General features: G+C 61.0%; 2 protein-coding genes across 2 annotated transcripts in view; one reads left to right on the top strand and one right to left on the bottom strand.

The window, feature by feature from the left end:
* Positions 1-10,728, top strand: part of SLC4A2 (solute carrier family 4 member 2) — a 20,755-nt gene extending 10,027 nt beyond the window's left edge. The window contains exons 3-23 of the mRNA XM_085312025.1: positions 1,326-1,491; positions 1,575-1,810; positions 2,021-2,145; positions 2,271-2,497; positions 3,377-3,513; positions 3,801-3,981; positions 4,098-4,233; positions 4,454-4,634; positions 4,778-4,892; positions 4,984-5,168; positions 5,672-5,885; positions 5,973-6,194; positions 6,696-6,844; positions 7,044-7,238; positions 7,325-7,558; positions 7,649-7,738; positions 8,260-8,426; positions 8,671-8,924; positions 9,196-9,365; positions 9,561-9,734; positions 9,923-10,728. Of these exons, the coding sequence (XP_085168151.1) occupies positions 1,326-1,491; positions 1,575-1,810; positions 2,021-2,145; positions 2,271-2,497; positions 3,377-3,513; positions 3,801-3,981; positions 4,098-4,233; positions 4,454-4,634; positions 4,778-4,892; positions 4,984-5,168; positions 5,672-5,885; positions 5,973-6,194; positions 6,696-6,844; positions 7,044-7,238; positions 7,325-7,558; positions 7,649-7,738; positions 8,260-8,426; positions 8,671-8,924; positions 9,196-9,365; positions 9,561-9,734; positions 9,923-10,003 (3,639 nt within the window). The 3' untranslated portion in view covers positions 10,004-10,728. The remainder of the gene's footprint in view (positions 1-1,325; positions 1,492-1,574; positions 1,811-2,020; positions 2,146-2,270; positions 2,498-3,376; positions 3,514-3,800; positions 3,982-4,097; positions 4,234-4,453; positions 4,635-4,777; positions 4,893-4,983; positions 5,169-5,671; positions 5,886-5,972; positions 6,195-6,695; positions 6,845-7,043; positions 7,239-7,324; positions 7,559-7,648; positions 7,739-8,259; positions 8,427-8,670; positions 8,925-9,195; positions 9,366-9,560; positions 9,735-9,922) is intronic.
* FASTK (Fas activated serine/threonine kinase) overlaps positions 10,426-19,348 on the bottom strand; it is a 19,549-nt gene continuing 10,626 nt past the window's right edge. The window contains exon 10 of the mRNA XM_085312026.1: positions 10,426-11,415. Coding sequence (XP_085168152.1) covers positions 11,329-11,415 — 87 coding nt within the window. The 3' untranslated portion in view covers positions 10,426-11,328. The remainder of the gene's footprint in view (positions 11,416-19,348) is intronic.

The raw sequence follows: 19,348 nt of genomic DNA, 5'->3' as shown, positions 1-19,348 counted from the left end.
GCGCCGCGCCGCGCCGCGCCGCCCGGATAAAGCGCTGCAAAGGCGGCAGCGGCTCCGGCCCCGGCAGCGGCTCCGGCCCCGGCAGCGGCTCCGGCTCCGCCATGACTCAGGTAGGACCGGCCCGCGCGGGGCCCCGCACCCGCGGCCCGGGCGACCCCCACGGCCCCGGTGCAGCGGGGCGCGGCAGCGATGGCACCGGGGTGCACTGGGGTGCACGGCGCCGTGGGCAGCGAGCTGACAGGGCTGGGGTGCACTGGGGTGCACGGCGCTGGGCACAGTGGGGTGACAGGACGGGGGTGCCCTGGGTGCACGGCACTGTGGACAGTGAGCTGACAGGACTGGGGTGCACTGGGGTGCACGGCGCTGGGCACAGTGGGGTGACAGGACGGGGGTGCCCTGGGTGCACGGCGCCGTGGGCAGTGAGCTGACAGGGCTGGGGTGCACTGGGGTGCACGGCGCTGGGCACAGTGGGGTGACAGGACTGGGGTGCACTGGGTGCACGGCACCAGGGACAGTGAGCTGACAGGGCTGGGGTGCACTGGGGTGCACGGCACTGGGCACAGTGGGGTGGCAGGACCAGGGTGCCCTGGGTGCACGACACCGGGGACAGTGAGCTGACAGGGCTGGGGTGCACTGGGGTGCACAGCACTGGGCACAGTGGGGTGGCAGGACCAGGGTGCCCTGGGTGCACGACACCGGGGACAGTGAGCTGACAGGACTGGGGTGCACTGGGGTGCACAGCGCTGGGCACAGTGGGGTGACAGGACGGGGGTGCCCTGGGTGCACGGCACTGCGGACAGCGAGCTGACAGGGCTGCGGTGCACTGGGGTGCACAGCACCAGGGACAGCGGGGTTTCAGGATTGGGGTGCACCAGGAGGGCATGGCACTGGGGACAGTGAAGTGACAGGACTGGGGTGCACAGCACTGGGGATGCCAGGGTGACAGACTCAGAGTGCACCAGGAGGGCACAGCATGAGGGTGACAGGTCCGGGGTGTGCCGGGGGGCACAGCACTGGGGTATCAGGTCTGGGGTGCTGCAGGGAGCACAGCACCAGGGACAGTGGGGTGCCAGGTCTGGGGTTTGCCAGGGGACCACAGCACCGGGGACAGTGAGGTGCCAGGTCTGGGGTGCACAGGGGGAGCACGACACCGGGGACAGCCAGGTGCCAGATGTGGGGTGCGCTGGGAGCACGATGCAGGCCCAGGGGTGCGTGTTCTGGGGCATGCTGGTGCAGGCATTGCAGAGTGCAGCAGTGAAGAGGGCACGAGGCCCCCCGGGCAGCGGCGGTGCCCAGTGCCCGCTCAGCCCCATCCTGTCCTGCAGCCCGAGCAGGATGCCCTGGGCCCCGGCTCGCCCAAGTTTGGGGAGGAGGAGGAGAAGGACCTGAACAAGGCTCTGGGCGTGGAGCGCTTCGAGGAGATCCTGTGCGACTCCCACCCTCGCAACGCGGAGGAGGCTGGCCGCAGCTACAGCGAGGAGGACTTTGAGTGTGAGTGGAGGCTGGCTGCCAGCACCGGGCAGGGCCCTGGGGGTGGGCGGCACCAGGCCAATGCCTGGCTGTGTCCCCTCCAGATCACCGCCAGTCGTCCCACCACATCCACCACCCGCTCTCCACCCACCTGCCCCCTGACACCCGCCGCAAGAAGGGGGTACAGAAGAAGGGCAAGAAGAAGCGGCACCGGGCATCCGCCCCCGGCGAGACACCCACCATTGAGGAGGCCGAAGAGGATGAGGACGAGGCGTGTGACACTGAGACGGAGCGGTCAGCAGAGGAGCTCCTGCAGGGCGGCCCCTCGGAGGCGGTGCAGGTGCAGCCGGCTCTGGGTGCTGCGCGGGTGCCGGGGCAGAGCCGGGCCGCCGCGCTCCGGCGGTGCTCCCGGGCGCTGGGTGTGCGCCGGCGGGCGCCAGGCGGGTTGAGGAGGAGCTGGAGCTGGTGGTGGCCACGGGGCGGTGGGCAGGGAGGCGCGAGGGAGGCCGGGGCTCCGCAGCGGTGGGTTTCTTCATGCCCCGTGTCTCAGTTCTTCTTGCAGGAGGATGAGGTCCCCGACCGGCGGGCAGAGGAGCCGGCAGCCCCCGCCGCAGTGCCGGGCTCCCCCGCGGAGTCCTGCAGGTCCGTGTCCCCCAAGGAAGCGGAGGGAGCCAGGTGAGGCAGGGCAGGGGCCAGAGCTCACACGGGGCTTGGGCGGCAGCTCGGCTGGCTCCCGAGGGACGGGGAGGCCGGCGGCCCCGCGGTGGGGCCGCAGCCCTGACGCGCTGGCCGCGTTGCAGCCCCGACGTCGAGGAGGGGCGTCCCGCGGAGGGGCCGGCCACCGACGAGGCCGGCTCCCCCGGGCGCCCGGTGCCCAAGTCGCAGCCGGGGCACCGCAGCTACAACCTGCACGAGAGGCGGCGGATCGGCAGCATGACGGGCGCGGAGCAGGCGCAGTACCAGAAGATGCCCACGGACGAGTCGGAGGCCCAGACCCTGGCCTCGGCCGACTTGGACTACATGAAGAGTGAGCGCGTCTCGCCCGCCCTGGGCGGTGTGGGCAGGGGCTGTGGGGCCTGGGAGCTGTCTCTGCGAGGCAGCAGGGCCAGCGGTGCGCAGGGCCCACGTGTGCTGCCGGGAGGCTGGGGACACCCGGCCCTTGGACCCCCCAGCCGGGCCCTTGCTCTCCAGCCCACCCAGGGCGCCGCGTCGAGGCAGGCAGGAGCGGGCCAGGCTGGCACCCGGCTGTGGCTGGCCGCCAGGCGCTGCTGCCTGGGGCAGCGATGATGTCTCCCCTGAGTGCTCTCCAGCGTCTGTTAATTTGCAGCTCAGGGATTTCCTGAGCCGCGGGCGGCGCTTTTGCATGCAACAGTTCCCTGTGGAGCKCTCTGCCCACGTGTCTCCCCTTGAGTGCCCGTAAATGCTAGGCATCCACAATGCCCTTTGGCAAGGGGGTTCGCAGGTGACCACATGTGGTGTGGAGGCCMACTTCTGTCTGCTTTGGGCCTGGCTCCCACTCGCGTGGCCGTTGGTCCCAGTTCTGGTGCTGGTGAAGCAGGGAGCAGGCAAGCCCCTCCACTGCTGCAGGCCTTGCAAGTGGGCAGACCCCTGTCAGTCCCCCCACCCTGCTCCTCGGGGTTCTCCAGGCCCATGATGGTCCTTGTACTTCTCCAGCTCTGCCCCGTCTGCTCTGAGCATCCCCAGGGGCATTTGCAGCTGGCTGCCATCAGGGAGGAGTTCCTGAAGTCTGCCAGATGCCAGGGCTTGGGGCATCCCCAGCACTGCAGCATGCGGAGGACTCAGTGTGCGGGGCTACCACTGCAGAGGCTGTGGCCAGCCTCTGCGGCCAGCCTCCTGTGCCCACCATCCAGCCGTCGCCGTCAGCGTCCTCCCATGTCTCCGGCAGGTCACCGCTTTGAGGACGTGCCTGGGGTGCGCCGGCACCTGGTCCGAAAGAGCGCCAAGGCCCAAGTAGTGCACGTCAGCAAGGACCACAAGGAGCCGAGCACACGGCACAGGAAGCAGGACCGGCAGCCCCACGAGGTGTGGGGTCTTGCATGCCCTGCAGGCACAGGCGGTGTGCTGGGGGATGGCACACGTGGAGTGGGAGCCCTGGGCATGGGCGTCCTGGTGCTGTGTGCAGAGCCATGCATGGGGCCCTGGGCGCATGGGCATCGAGCTCAGCATGGGGACCAGCTCCCATGGGGACCAGCTGGGTGAAGCATCTCGTCAGGTGCCCTGTGAAGGACGGGACTGCCTGCGTGCGGACCCCATGGTCCTTCATGGGGCCTCTCTGCTGCCCCCTGCACTCACCCCGCTGTGCCTGGCAGGTCTTCGTGGAGCTGAACGAGCTGGTGGTGGACAAGAACCAGGAGCTGCAGTGGAAGGAGACAGCTCGCTGGATCAAGTTTGAGGAGGATGTGGAGGAAGAGACAGACCGCTGGGGCAAGCCGCACGTGGCCTCGCTGTCCTTTCGCAGCCTCCTGGAGCTACGCAAGACCTTGTCCCATGGTAGGAAGGCAGGGCTGCCGCTGGGATGGCATGCTGTGTGGTGCTGGGGCACTGGGGGGCCAGGGCTGGGGCGGCCCAGGGCCCTGCTCGCCTCAGCCCCCTCTCCCTTACCCCAGGAGCCGTGCTCCTCGACCTGGACCAGAAGACGCTGCCGGGGGTGGCTCACCAGGTGGTGGAGCAGATGGTCATCACGGACCAGATCCGGGCAGAGGACCGTGCCAATGTGCTGCGGGCGCTGCTGCTCAAGCACAGGTGAGCTGTGCTCGCAGGGGCAGGGACCTGCATCCCTCTCTGCAGCCACCAAGGGGATGGCAGTGTCCCCGAGCCCCGCAGTGTCCAGCATGCCGGCTGAGCTGCCCATGTCAGCTCCCGACTGCAGTTGCTCTCCCAGGAGCTGGCCAGGCTCAGGGAGCCCCTGGGGTGCACAGAGCTGATCGACCACCAAGGATGGTTCTCGGGGTTTGTCCCACAGCCACCCGAGCGATGAGAAGGACTTCTTCCCACGCAACATCTCGGCCGGCAGCCTGGGCTCGCTGCTCACGCACCACCACAGCACCAACCACGTGGCGGAGGGCAGCGAGCCAGCTGTCACTGAGCCCCTCATTGCCGGCCATGCTGTGGAGCATGACACACGGGTTGACGTGGAGCGAGAGGTGAGCAGGGTCTCCCACGCTGCAGCTCTGTCCCCACCCAAGGCTTCCCCATCCCACTCCCTGTGCCCTCCTCCCCATCCTGCTGCTGCTCCCAGTCCCACGGCTTCGCCACACACTGTCACTGCATCATTCTGTCCCCATAGAGGGAGGTCCTGACCCCCACACCTCCTGCCGGCATCACTCGCTCCAAGTCCAAGCATGAGCTGAAGCTGCTGGAGAAGATCCCAGACAATGCRGAGGCCACGGTGGTGCTTGTGGGTACGGAGGGGGCAACGTGCRGCCGGTGTGGGTGTCTACAGTGACCTGTGCCTGCGCTGACCTACTCATGGTAACCAACTGTGCCCTGCAGGCTGTGTGGAGTTCCTGGACCAGCCCACCATGGCCTTCGTGCGGCTGCAGGAGGCCGTGGAGCTGGACGCAGTGCTGGAGGTGCCTGTCCCTGTGCGGTTCCTCTTTGTGCTCCTGGGGCCCAGCAGCACCCACATGGACTACCACGAGATTGGGCGCTCCATCTCCACCCTGATGTCCGACAAGGTGAGCTGCACGTCTCAGACCCRGATGGAGCCACATCCCGTGGGGAAGTGTCCCAGCCTCGTTCCCTGCCTGGGCTGAGGCCCCATGGCCAGCCCGGGGGGAAGTGGGTCTCCGTGGAGCCATGTCTCAGCTACATCCTCAACCAGGCTGTGTCCCCACAACTCACCATGTGAGGTGATGGGGCCACGTCACCTGCCCAGCCAATGGGCAGTCTGTGGAGGGTGGAGGGCCACGTTCCCTGCCCAGGCAGTGGTGGTGGCAGTCCATGGAGGGTGCAGGGTCCTGGGGCCACATCTCCTGCCCAGGCAGCGGTGGTGGCAGTCCATGGAGGGTGGAGGGTCCCAGGGCCACATCCCCAGCCTGGGTAGTGGTGGCAGCAGTCCATGGAGGGTGGAGGGTCCTGGGGCCATGTCCCGTGCCCGGGCAGTGGCGGTGGCAGTCTGTGGAGGTCCCCGAGGCCAGGGCGCCTGGGCCGGGCGCTCCAACCCGCTGTCCTCGTCCAGCAATTCCATGAAGCYGCGTACCTGGCTGATGACCGCCACGACCTCCTCAACGCCATCAACGAGTTCCTGGACTGCAGCGTGGTGCTGCCGCCCTCCGAGGTGCAGGGCGAGGAGCTGCTGCGCAGCGTCGCCCACTTCCAGCGTGAGATGCTCAAGAAGCGCGAGGAGCAGGAGCGGCGGCTGCTGCTGGAGCCCAAGTCGCCGGAGGAGAAAGGTGCCGGCACGGGGCTGGGAGCGGGGCAGGGCCGGGGCCCCGCGCCGGGCGGCCGGCGCTCATGGCCCGTCTGTCCGTGGGGCGCAGCGCTGCTGAAGCTGAAGGTGGTGGAGGGCGAGGGCGAGGAGGAGGACGACCCGCTGCGACGCACAGGCCGGCCCTTCGGGGGGCTCATCCGGGACGTGCGGCGGCGGTACCCCCACTACCTGAGCGACTTCCGGGACGCACTGAACCCCCAGTGCATCGCAGCCGTCATCTTCATCTACTTCGCCGCGCTGTCGCCTGCCATCACCTTCGGGGGGCTGCTGGGTGAGTGTGGGGGCACACGGCGCAGGGCGGGCTGCTGCGGAGCGGGGCAGGGCTGGGGGGCTGCAGTGGGGCAGGGCCGGGGGGGCTGCAGCAGGTCAGGGTCTGGAGGGGCTGGGGCGAGGCAGGGCCAAAGGGCTGGAGCGGGGCAGGGCAGGGAAGAGTCTGGGAGGGCTGAAGTGGGGCAGTGCATGGGGGGCTGTAGTAGGACAGTGCGCTGGGGGTGCTGAAGCAGGGCAGGGCCTGGGGGGCTGCTGCGGGGCACTGCGTGGTGCACTGCACACAGGGCCTGGGAGCACTGCAGGCTGGGGGAGCTGCACTGCCGAGCAGAGCTGCGCGCGCTGCTCTGCGCATGAGGGAGGCAGGTAGGGGCCTCCAGGCCGTGGTCGTGGCCGTGGTCGTGGCCGTGGCCGTGACCATGGTCGTGGCTGAGGCACTCAGCAGCCACGCAGGGCGGGAAGGGCCCTGTCCTGCCTGCCTGTCCTGAGTCTCTGCTGCCCGCAGGGGAGAAGACGCAGGACCTGATCGGGGTGTCCGAGCTGATCATCTCCACGTCGCTGCAGGGTGTCCTCTTCTGCCTGCTGGGGGCCCAGCCCCTGCTCGTCATYGGCTTCTCGGGGCCCCTGCTCGTCTTCGAGGAGGCCTTCTTCACGGTGAGAGCAGGGCAACCCACTCCTGCCCCAGCGGCTGCACAGAGCTGGTACTGGGGGCAGGAGCAGCARGGGCCGTGTCCCGGATGCTCTCCCTGCCCTGCTGCCCAGGGCTTGGCCCTGGCCCTGCCCCTCCTGCTGATACCTGCCCATCTGTCTGCCTCTCCGTCCGTCCGTCTGTCTGTCTGCGTGGCACTGGCAGTTCTGCACCTCCAATGAGCTGGAGTACCTGGTGGGGCGCGTCTGGATTGGCTTCTGGCTCATCCTCATTGTGCTGGTCATGGTGGCCTTTGAGGGCAGCTTCCTAGTGCGCTTCGTGTCCCGCTTCACCCAGGAGATCTTTGCCTTCCTCATCTCCCTCATCTTCATCTATGAGACCTTCTCCAAGCTGGCCAAGGTGAGCCGTGGCAGAGTGGGCCTGGTGTCCATGGGGCATCTGAAGGAATGGCAGCAGGGCCAGGCTGAGCATTGTGCTCTYGGCAGATCTTCCAGGAGCACCCGCTGCACGGGTGCATGAAGGCAAACGCCACAGACGAGGAGGCCACAACGACGAGGAACATGAGTGTGGCCTCGGGCAACAGCACATGGCGCCGCACCGTGCCCAAGGTGACAGGGCAACCGAACACAGCACTGCTTTCACTGGTGCTCATGGCCGGCACCTTCTTCATTGCCTTCTTCCTGCGCAAGTTCAAGAACAGCCGATTCTTCCCCGGACGGGTGCGTGGGGTGGCAGTTCGGGGGCTCGGTCAGCTCAGGGAGGCAGGGATGAGCCAGGCTGGGGCCAGGCTGACGCTGCTCTTCCTGCAGATCCGACGGCTCATTGGGGACTTCGGGGTGCCCATCGCCATCCTGGTCATGGTGCTGGTGGACTACAGCATCCAAGACACCTACACGCAGGTCAGACCTTGCTGGGCACCAGACCGTGATGCCCAGCCAAACCTGTGCCCTCCTGCACGCAGCTGCCCCGCAGTGCCCTGGGTGCTCACGGGCTCCGCACTGTGCCAGAGAGGCAGCCGTGCCCCCGGGCAGCAGCTGTGGCCGGTGAGGCCAGGGCCAGCGGCTTTCCTGACGCTAGCCCTGCCCTGCTTGCCGGGCGCCAGCAGTGCCCCGTGTGTGCTGGCAGCGTCCCTTTTCGCCACGGCTGCCTCCTTGCTAGGGCGCCTCCAGCTCGYGGCTCCCCGGTCTCTCCCTGCGCGTCCCTGCTGACCTGGTTCGTTGGTGCCCATTGCAGCTGGCTGTGCAGGGCTCTTCCAGCCTCTGCTGCCAGCAGCCTCCCCCAGCACTCGGCTTACGGCACTGATAAATCCCCGGGCCTGACCTGGGAGTGGGGAGCTGCACTCCAGGCAGCTGCCCTCACCGCCGGGTGGGAGGAGCGGGGCYGGGGGCACCGTGCCAGCATTCCCCCTCTCTCTCCGCAGAAGCTGAGCGTGCCCAGCGGGTTCTCAGTGACGGCCCCGGAGAAGCGGGGCTGGGTGATCAACCCCCTGGGGGAGAATAGCGTCTTCCCCGTGTGGATGATGGTGGCAAGTGGCCTCCCCGCCATCCTCGTCTTCATCCTCATCTTCATGGAGACCCAGATCACCACGTGAGCACGGGGGCCGGGGGCCCAACAGGGCCGTGTGGGGCACAAGTGGAGCAAACCTTGCCACATTGTGCTATGCTGCGCCTTGCCATGCCATGCTGTGCTGTGCCATATCGTACCGTGCTGTGCCAAGCCATGCCATGCTGTGTCGTGCCGTGCCTTAACATGCCATGCTGTGCTGTGTCATGCCGTGCTGTGCCAAGCCGTGCTGTGTTGTGTCGTGCCGACACACTACCCGTGTGCCCAGGCTGATCATCAGCAAGAAGGAGCGGATGCTGCAGAAGGGCTCCGGGTTCCACCTCGACCTCCTGCTCATCGTGGCCATGGGTGGCTTCTTCGCTCTCTTCGGGCTGCCCTGGCTGGCCGCGGCCACAGTGCGCTCCGTCACGCACGCCAATGCCCTCACCGTCATGAGCAAGGCCGTGGCRCCTGGCGACAAGCCCAAGATCCAGGAGGTGAAGGAGCAGCGAGTCACCGGGCTGCTGGTGGCCGTGCTTGTGGGTAGGTCCAGCCGATTGCCGCGCTCYTGTCCTGGCTGTGGCCATGAGGTTGGGCCGTGGTGGGTGCAGCACAGTGTGGGGAGCAGCACCAGATGTCTGCGGCACTGGTGGTGCAGGGCCTTCCCCARGGGTGCCTGGGCAGTGGGGAGCAGAGCCAGGGCCAACTGCTGCTGACTGCAGCCCCGACCCCCTCGGGGTGCTCAGTGCTGGCACCAGCCGGGGGCCCCTGGTGACCTCTCCTGGGACACCGCGGCTGATGCTGCTCTGCCCAGGCTTGTCCATCGTCATCGGGGACCTGCTGCGGCAGATTCCGCTGGCCGTGCTCTTCGGCATCTTCCTCTACATGGGCGTCACCTCCCTCAATGGCATCCAGTTCTACGAGCGCCTGCAGCTGCTGCTGATGCCCCCCAAGCACCACCCCGACGTCACCTATGTCAAGAAGGTCGGGGTCCCGGGGACGCGTGGGGACAGGGCGCTGCCCGTGGCTCCAGGGCCACCGCAGGCCTGGGGCACCAGCCTTGCTGTGGGGGGGGCGGCTCCTCTGGGGCAGCCAGAGCTGGGCAGGGCTGGGGGGCAGGGGGGGAGCCGTGCCATGGGCCGGGGCGGCCGTGCGGGTGCTGACCGCTGTCCCGTGCAGGTGCGCACGCTGCGCATGCACCTCTTCACCAGCCTGCAGCTGGCCTGCCTGGCCGTGCTCTGGGCCGTCATGTCCACCGTGGCCTCCCTGGCCTTCCCCTTCATCCTCATCCTCACCGTGCCCCTCCGCATGTGCCTGCTCAGCCGCATCTTCACTGACCGGGAGATGAAGTGTGTAAGTACCCACTCGGCGCCCCGCGCAGCCCGCGGGCAGGGCTCCCGCGGGCGCCTCCCCGCACGGTCCCGGGCGGCGGCGGCTGCCTCTCCGGGACGGCACCAGCTCCGGCCCTCGTCCCCGCGGCGGCGGCAGGGCCGGCGGTGAGGGAGCGCGCCGTCACTGCCCCTCGCTGCCGGCTCCCCCAGCTCGACGCGGACGAGGCCGAGCCCATCTTCGACGAGCGGGAAGGCGTGGACGAGTACAACGAAATGCCGATGCCGGTGTGAGCCGCGTGCCTGTCAGCGAGCAGGGCTCGGCGGGGCCCCGGCGCTGCCCGTGGGGCCCCCGCTGCTGCCCCGCACGGGGCCTGGGGCTGTCGAGCCGAGCCCGGCTGGGGAAGGGCCCCCGCGCGCCCCGTGCCTTTGCCACGAGCAGCATGGTGCCTGCCGGGCTGGGGAACCTGCCAAAGAGAAGCTGCCTGCATCTTGCCCCGCTGGCGACTCGCCGGCCTCCCCGTCAGGGAGGGGACCCGCACGTGCCCCCAGCTGCGGCCCCGAGCACGAGGTCTCGGCGTCTGTCCCACCGGGCCCGTCTCGACCCTGCCGCGGGGCAGAGCCCGCCCTGGGCCGCTCCGCGTGCCGCCGTGCCCTCCCCGCCAGAGCCGCAGGGCCGTGCCCTCCCCGCCAGCCCCCAGCCCAGGCTCCAACCAGACAATCAGGTGTTTTATTTAAGAGAGTAATTTAAACGGCAATAAACAGCTTTATACCGTGCACGCGGGGCTGAGGGGTGACGCGGCGGTTTACGGCGCTGGCAGGGTCGGTGATGAGAAGGGCCAAGGCCGGGGCGGCGGCGGGCCCCGAGCACCCCGCGTGTCTGGGGCAGGGCTGCAGGCGGCACCCAGGGCCCCCGCGGAGGGGTCGGGCTGGCTGCACCCCGGGCGCTGGGGCGGGGGGTCGCGGGCCCAGCCTGGGCAGGCTGCTGCCTCGTACTAATAAACAGAATGGACTTTGCACACTTTTCACCGTTTTATTGTAAAGTCAAACCCCGCTTCCCAAACACCCCCCCCCCTCCGGGCCCAGGGAGCGGCCCCAGCCCAGGTCGGTCCCGGGTGCCATGGCCATGGCCCCGCTCTGCCCCCTGCTCCCTCCCAGCAGAGGGGCCGGGGCGCTGGGCCCCCCTGCCAGCGCGGCCGCCAGCCCCGGCAAGGCCATGCCCTGCTGCAGCCAAGCTGGCCACCTTTCAGGACAGAGCTGGGGGGGAGAGGGGGGGGTGGCGCGGGGCCAGGGCCGGAGGAACTCTCCCACCCCCAGGCAATATATACCCAAACACTCCCACTACGCACCAGTCAAGTCACGCCCTTCCCCACGCTAACAGCAATAAATATCACACTATCCCTGGCCTCACATCGAGAAGCAGGTGCCCAAGGCCAGACCCCATGACCCCCCCCCCAGCTTTCCCAGGGAAGGGGGCAGCTCCATCTCCCCCCACCTACAGGAAAGGGCTGGTGCACACACAGGTGCCCCCCAGCCTGGTCTCTTCCCCCTCCCTGCCCTGTGGCAAGGGACGTGTGTGTCCATCTCCAGTGCCCACCGAGACGAGGGCAGGGCGACCCTCAGAAGCGCAGCTCCCTCAGCTTCTGCCGCAGATAGTGCTTGGCCTCTTCAATGCCGCTCACCTTCTCCAGCTCTGTGTATGGCAGCTGCAATGGGAACAGCAAAAAAAAAAACTGTCAGTGCAACACCCCCCCCCACAACACCCCAGCTCAGACATTGCCTCTGCCCTCCAGAGCCTGCTGCGGCCACGGAGGCTGGGGCAGAGACAGGAACCTGCTCCCGGCTGGAGGCAGCGGCAGGAGGTTGGCTTTTGGGGGAAGGGAGAGAGAAGTGGGACTTGAGACCTTTCCCTTTTCAAGGGGAAGTGCGTGCTTATCCGTCCCATGGGCTCAGGAAGCACAGACAAGCCACAGCTCCTTGTGCTCAGGGCATCGCTATGTCTCACTGCATCCCTGACTTTCCAGCGCTGAAGAGGAACCTCACTCCAGCTGCTCAGCCYTCGATCAGCAGGGCAAAGCATAGCTAAGGGGCAGCCTCCTCAAYGAGGGTAAGAGTCCAAGCGTGACTGCACTGCCTCTGCTCTCTAAATGTTTTGCCCTTGGAGCTCACCCCCCCCCCCCCCACTGCAGAGAGATACCTGCTCCATCACCTACTCCACCACAGATGGTCACGGGAGATACCGCAGATCCTGTCTCCGACCTCCCACCATGGCCAGGCTGCRCTCCAGTGAACACGAGGTATGCACGCAGGGAGGACACACTGTGCTGCAGGCATCTAGGACTAGGAAGTCTCTTCAGCCTAAATGCAACCTTGAACCCAACTCAACTACCACTAGGTGAGGCCTCAAGAGCAAAATCCAGCCCCTACTCCCGTGGAATAGGGTGAGCGAGTCTGTGTCTTGTTTGCCTTCGGGCTGCAAGCAGAGGCTAGGGTAAGGCAAGTTTTAGCAAAAGGGACAAGGGAGGCCTGCTGCTAGAGGGGACAGTAAGGCTTGGCATACTGCCGCCTGAAGACCAGGCCAGGATGGGCAGTGTGAATTAGTCCTGTCCAGCAGGGAACAGCAAAGTGCGCTGACCATCAGCAGCAGGACAGGCAGGCAGCTGAAGAAGCAGAATAATGCCCAACGGGAGTGAATCAAGTCTGGAGCTGGAGGAGCAGCATCACTCCCAGCAGTCGGCAGAAGGCTAAGTTAAGCTGCTTCAGTAAAACCCTAACACTTCACACAGGCAAACATCGCTGCAGCTAGGAAAGTGCAGAGTGATGAGCCACACAAAAGAGGTGCCCACCTGCAGCTCAGGATCAGCAGCAGCATCCTTCTACAGCTAGTTCTGATTGCCTCTGTCATGTCTCCCTGCCTGCTCCTGCAAGGGGAATGGCGGGGGACAGCACCTTCTACACGGAACAGACACTTTCTGCTTTGGCCAACAGAGAGGTGGCCTGTCCCACTCCACAGAGCTCCTCCTAGGAGCAGTAGAAAGCCAGTACGGCAGCTGCAACAATGGAGAGTAGCATCAAAACACCCCATAGACTACAYGGCTCTGCAGAGGTTTGACTGTGCCCTCAGCCTTCCATGGCAACACTTAAAAAAAGTGCCTGCATGAGACACCAAAGAGCAGGACATTTGCTTCCTTTTCCTCTTTTGCAAACCACACAAGGCAGCTGGTCTTTACTCAGCAGACTGGGGACAGACATCAGAGGAATATGGCCCAGCACTTTAGCTCAGTGGCTGCAGGCTCTCTCCAGCAGACAGGATGGTCTGACACCATTCCTGTGAACGGGCAGTGCTTGGAGTCAGTCACAGCACCAGGCAGCCTAGCACTCTGCAGCCTCCCGCAGAAGAAAGGGTTACAGCTGTGAGCTGAGACCAGATAACCATTTCTTCCCTCAGACTTCATTTTAACTAGTCTGCTAATGAAGAAGAGCATTAGGACTCACAAAAACAGAAGTGCATTCCTTTATTGCCCCTGGAGAACTGGCACTGGGGTTTCCATCCCTTCTCACTATCCCTTTGGAAAAGTTGATTAAACTGGATTTAGGTCTACAGAGTCAAGTCTGATCTGCATCTTTAACAAGTATGCTAAAACATACCAGTGCTAAACATACCCACTTTCCTCCTGCTGCTCAGTGTGCTCTTGCCAGCACCACTGAAGGACTGTGAGCCTTTGGCCATACAGACCATAAGAACAGCTACATTGGGTCAGATGAAAGGTCTTCCTGGGCCCGTATCTTGTCTCTTCCTAGATACTCAACCACTCTCTATGGACAAGAATAGGGCAAATGTTTTCCTAAAAAAACATCTACTCTCCCTGTTGGCAGCTCAGGGACTTTCTGCTTTGGAGCTGTGAACTTGTAGTGACAGCCCTTGCTCTGCTCTCCACATGTGGTTGTGCAGAAGCCCACTCATCCCAGAAAGAGTCTGGGCTGAAAGCAGCGACACCAAGATCTTGGAAACCAAGTGAATCCTTACTGCGGTAGCCCTCTGAAAACAGCTCCAGAAGGACAAAAACAAAAGGCTCTGGCTCCCACCACTAATGTGTTCTTGCCACATTAGCATTGGTCACAGTTCAATACCCCAGAAGGTACCACTATTGCTCATGAAGCAGGAATAAAGAGAGGGGGAACTCATGCTTCAGTTCTATCTGGCAGCATATGAGGTCTAATCACACTGTGGTAGCAGGATCCGTGCTTTCACCCTGATGGCAGTCCAGCCATTTGTGCTTCTCGCCATTCGGACACAAGAGAGGAGTCCTTCCTCTTCCCTCTGGGAATAAGGAAAGACAAGACAGCTTCTCCCTCAGGCTTGGAGATCATGCTTCTGAAAGAGGTAGCAACACAATATAAGAGCTGGATCCATACAGAAGAGTTCTTAACTGACATCCTCAGGTCCCACTCCACATGGCAGAGAGGACCAGCTCTGAATTGGAACATACTTAGCATACAGTCCTCAGCCTGGTCTGAGAGACAGTGCCTGGGATGCAGCAGGAGGAAAAGCATGGCCTTTCTTTAAGGACAAACAACTCAGCAATGCAGGAGGGGAAGCTCTGTGCCTCCAGTGTGGCCCTCTACCATTCATGGATATGAGAAGATTTGAGTAGGCCCTGGAGTGCTGTGTTTGTGAGGACAACTCAAAGCAGGACTAGAGCCTGGCCTTCTAGAAGGGTCTGAAATGAGCCAAAACTTCTGCAGGAGAGCAGTCAGAAAGTGCTCCATGCACAGCAAGGGATTGGTCTATTATAGCAGAAGCATGCAAAGCTGCTTGGAGATGCCACTGCCATCCCTCAGGAGCAGCAGATCATGACACATAAGAGTTTGCCAGCAGAGGAGGAAGTGTATTCTCACCAGCTCTTTGAGAAACAGGCCTGACAGTAGGTGTCATGCAGGGATGGGGTGGGGAAACTTGATACAGATGTAAAGACAAAGAATAGAACTTTTGGCCCAGGAGAGAAAGCTGTGGGGATTTTCATCCTTCAGGCTGGTTCCCAACTGCTYCAGTAGTATCCCAAGTTGCAGAGGGCATGGAGGAACATAAAGCAGAATGAGCAGAAGTAGAAACACTCTCTAGTGGGACCCCTTGGTAAGGCTGGATCCTGATATGGATGCTACACAGGCTCCAGGACTTGTTTGCTGCCATCACARATCTGCAGATGGGATGGGAAACACAGATAAACTGCATAGAGCCTCCAGGACAGTGAACAGACTGCAGGTATGAGCTGTTCTCTCTGGCAGCCCCACACAGGCCAAGGGTGAAGGTGGCTGCTAACTTCATCTGTGGAGAAAAAAMCAAGTCACCTGACTGCTATGGATCTGAAACAAAGGTTTTGGCAATTGCTGTAAGGAGCCACCTTCCACTGCTTCATACTCTCTTCCTCATTGCCTTGCTTCACGGTTTCTGCCTCCCCAGCCAGCCTAGCCKTCTGATACCACAGAAGAGTCAACAGAACAGAAAGCTCCTTCAACCAAACACCCTGGAACTGAGGAGTGCCAGAGCCAGAACAAGGTTTGTGCTGTTTTTCAGGACAGCAGACTGGGAGGAAAGGAATGTCTCCTTACCTAGAAATCTCCAATGGGAAAAGATTTGGCTGTCCACAACAGGTCAAGACTACCAGGAAAGGGAAGATGCAGCCTGCCTTGGAGAGGGCTAAGAGTCAGGATATCTGTGGGCAGTTTCTMTCCCTGCAAAGTGTCTGTGCCAGGTGATCCTGTAACGGCACTCCCACCTCCTGCCACCCCTGCAGTAACACATGGGTCCAATGAACAGAATCTAACTGGAGAAAGGTGGTAAGAACGGGTTTGAGTAGCTCAGGACCTGGCAATGTACCACACAGTTATCACAGGCAGCCCCTACTCACAGCAGCATGGAAAAAAGCAGGATCTCTTGGAAGGCAATCTTGCTTAGAGTCAGCAACAAATCCACATGTGCTGCTGCTACCAGATCAACAGCATCCAAGGGGGAGCAGGGAATTGGCACACAGTCACACAGACATACTCAGACAGCTTAGCAATGTGCTAGGCACAACAGACAGTCCAGTGCTGATCAAGCAGACATAAGGCAATGCACTGGCCAAAAGGAAAAGGCTTTAAATTAAAGGAGGGCTGAACTGCTGGGTTCAAAAGGTTGTGATCAGTGGCACGATGTCCAGCTAGAGGCAAGTCACTAGTGGTGTACCCTGGGGTCAATACTGGGGCCATACTGTTTAATGCCTTCATGAATGATCTGGATGAGCGGAATGACTGCACCTTCAGCAAGTTTGCAGACAGTACAAAATTGGGAAGAGTAGTTGATACATCAGATGTTTGTGCTGTCATTCAGAAGGATCTCAACAGGCTGGAGAAATGGGTCCACAGGCAGGGAAATGCCAATGCCTGTACACCTAGGGAGGAATAACCRCATGTACCAGAACRGCCTGGGAGCCGACTGTCTGGAAAGCAGCTCTGCAAAAGGTGGACAAGCTGCTAAACACGAGCCAGCAAAGTGCCCTCATGGCAAGGTGGCCAACAGTATCCTTGGCTGTATTAGGAAGAATGTTGCCATCAGGTTGAAGGAGGTGATCTTTTCCCTACTCAGCAGTGGGGAGGCCACATCTGAAGTGCTGTGTCCAGTGGTGCACTCCCCATTACAAGACAGACATGGATTTACTAGAGCGAGTCCAGTGCAGCGCCACAAGAATAATTAAGGGCTTGGAGCATCTGCCATATGAGAAGTTCAGAAAGCTGTGACTGTTCAGCTTGGAAAAGAGAAGGCTTGTGTGGGGGAGTTTATCTATGTTTATAAATGCCCAGTGGGAGTGAGCAAAGAAAACTGAGCCAGACTCTTAGTGGTACCCAGTGACAGRACATGAGGCAATGGGCACAAACCTGAAATAGACGAAATCTCTTTTAAACATAAGAAAGTTTTTAATAAAGAAATATTTTTTATTGTGAGCAGGTTGACCTGCTCCAAACACTGGAGCAAGCTGACCAGAGAACAAGCTATTTCCATCCTTGGAGATATTAAAAATTTAACTGGACATGGTCCTCAACAACCTGTTCTAGTTGACCTTGCTTTGAGCAGGGAGGTTGGACGAGAYGATCTCCAGGAGTCCCCTCCAACCTCAACTATTCTGTGATTTTCTAAGGGTGTTAGAAGTAGGGGAAATGAACGTCAAACTAGCAAAGCAAAAAGAACAACCAAGCTGCAAAGCGGTCTCAACTCAGGAAGGAGCAAAACTGTTTAGGACTATTTGCCTTAGAGATGACCAAAGGGAACAGATCAGAGAGCTCTGGAACCACAAATACAGGAAGGAGGTAACCACAGAAATGTAGCTCACTCCCTTATAAGACAAGACTTAGGAGCACCACATCAAAAGACCAGACAACATGTCTAAAAACAAAAAGAACCTGTTGCATACAGTACTGTATAGAGCTTCATGGCACCAGACTCTGCAGAGTTAGAAGAATGAACAGGTTCAAAAAGGAATAAAATGCTCACGAGGAAGCAGTCCATAATGGCTAYTAAGCACAACTCTCCACACAAGCTCTGGCACAGGAGTTCTTCAACTATTCATGCTATATATGATTTACTTCCTACTCAYTTTCTAAGTATTTGCCACTAGCTATTGTTGGAAACAGGATACATGCGATGGGACCACAGTGGCTGTTCTTACATGCTGCAAGCAACTTGCAGCTGCATACCAGTCTGGGAGCACTCAGGAACAGCAGCTCTGGTACACGTAGGGGTGAAAATTGCTCATGCTGCCTCTGTCATGGCCTCTGCCAGAAGCCTAACTGCTCATTGCCAGATAGAGTACCTGTGCACACTGAGAGCCAGAGCACAATCTTGCTTGCCTGCACCCTTCAGTCTTTGCCCGCTTAATCTTTCTTCTCAAAGCCTCCATTACACTATCTTCTACCAGTCAGTAGCATCAGCCTCACACTACAGCATCRACCTGCTGTGGGTGTGCAGACATGAGTAGTAACAGTTACCAGAGTGAGCTCAAGAGAGAAAGGGGCACAACCATATCCAGCTGGTGGGCCTAATGGGGGGCCAGTGTATTTCCTGGCTGACACACGTGTGCTGGGAACAAGGTCAAAAAACAAGTGCAGCTCAAGGCAGCATCCCTACACTCAACTCTTAGACAAAGCAGCGTTAATGAGGGAATGGARGCAGCTCTCCCAAGTGTCCCACTGTGCTCAGGGCATTCCCAGTGTGCAGACACATAGCTACATTCTATAAACACTGACAATGAGTCTGACTGCAGGTACTGAAAAATCCTCTCCACATAGCAGACCTGGTCATCCTCCCCTCTGGAGTCAGGGTATGCCTTGTGGTAGTATCCTAAAATCCAACATAAGGGCAAACCAGAGCAYACTTAGTAAGAGCTTTTGGGCTCTTCAGAGACCTAATTGGTGGAATCYCATGGGTTAAGGCCATAGAAGGAAGGGGGGTCCAGGAGAGCTGGCTGATATTCAAACATCACTTCCTCCAAGCTCAAGAGCAGTGCATCCCTATGAGTAAGAAGTGCAGCAAAAGGGGCAGGAGACCTGCATGGGTGAGCAAGGAGCTCCTGGCCAAATTCAGATGGAAGAAGAAAGTACACAGAATGTGGAAGAGGAGACAGGCTACTTGGGAGAATTACAGGACTGCAGTCAGAGTATGTAGAGATGCTGCGAGGAAGGCTAAGGCCCAGCTGGAACTGAGTCTGGCAAGGGATGTCAAGGACAACAGGAAGGGCTTCTTCAAATACATCAGCAGCAAGAGGAGGACTAGGAAAATGTGGGCCCGCTACTGAATGGGGTGGGGGCGCTGGTGACAAGGGATGCAGAGAAGGCAGAATTACCAAATGCCTTCTTTGCTTCAGTCTCCACTGCTAAGGGCAGCCCCCAGGAATCCTGCAGCCTGGACGTGAGGGAGAAAGTCCAGAGAAGGGAAGACTTTCCTTTCGTTGAGGAGGAAAGGATTAGAAACCTTCTGGGCAGGCTAGACATCCACAAATCCATGGGCCCAGATGGGATGCACCCACAGGTGCTGAGGGAGCTGGTGGATGTTGTTGCCAGGCCGCTCTCCAGCATCTTTGAAAGGTCTTGGAGAACTGAAGAGGTGCCTGAGGACTTGAGGAAAGCCAGTGTCACTCCAGGCTTCAAGAAGGGCAAGAAGGAGGACCCAGGAAACTATAGGCTGGTCAGCCTCACCTCCAGCCCTGGAAAGGGGATCGAACAGCTCATCCTGGATGTCATCTCCAGGCATATGGAGGAGAAGGTGATCAGTAGTAGGCAGCATGGATTCACCAAGGGGAAATCCTGCTTAACCAACCTGATAGCCTTCTATGATGGAMTGACTGGCTGGGTAGATGAGGGGAGAGCAGTGGACGTTGTGTACCTTGACTTCAGCAAGGCCTTTGACACTGTCTCCCATAACATCCTCATAGAGAAGCTCAGGAAGTGTGGGTTAGACGAGTGGACAGTGAGGTGGATTGAGAACGGGCTGAAAAGCAGAGCTCAGAGGATTGTCATCGGTGGTGCACAGTCCAGGTGGAGGCCTGTGGCTAGTGGCATCCCCCAGGGCTCAGTACTGGGTCCCATCCTGTTCAACTTCTTCATCAA

Source organism: Rhea americana, unplaced genomic scaffold, assembly GCF_003343005.1.
Source record: "Rhea americana isolate MKP2758 unplaced genomic scaffold, rheAme1 scaffold_354, whole genome shotgun sequence".
NCBI classification, from domain to species: domain Eukaryota; kingdom Metazoa; phylum Chordata; class Aves; order Rheiformes; family Rheidae; genus Rhea; species Rhea americana.
Note: the sequence above shows the minus strand (reverse complement) of the source record. Positions and strands in the feature narration are given on the sequence as shown.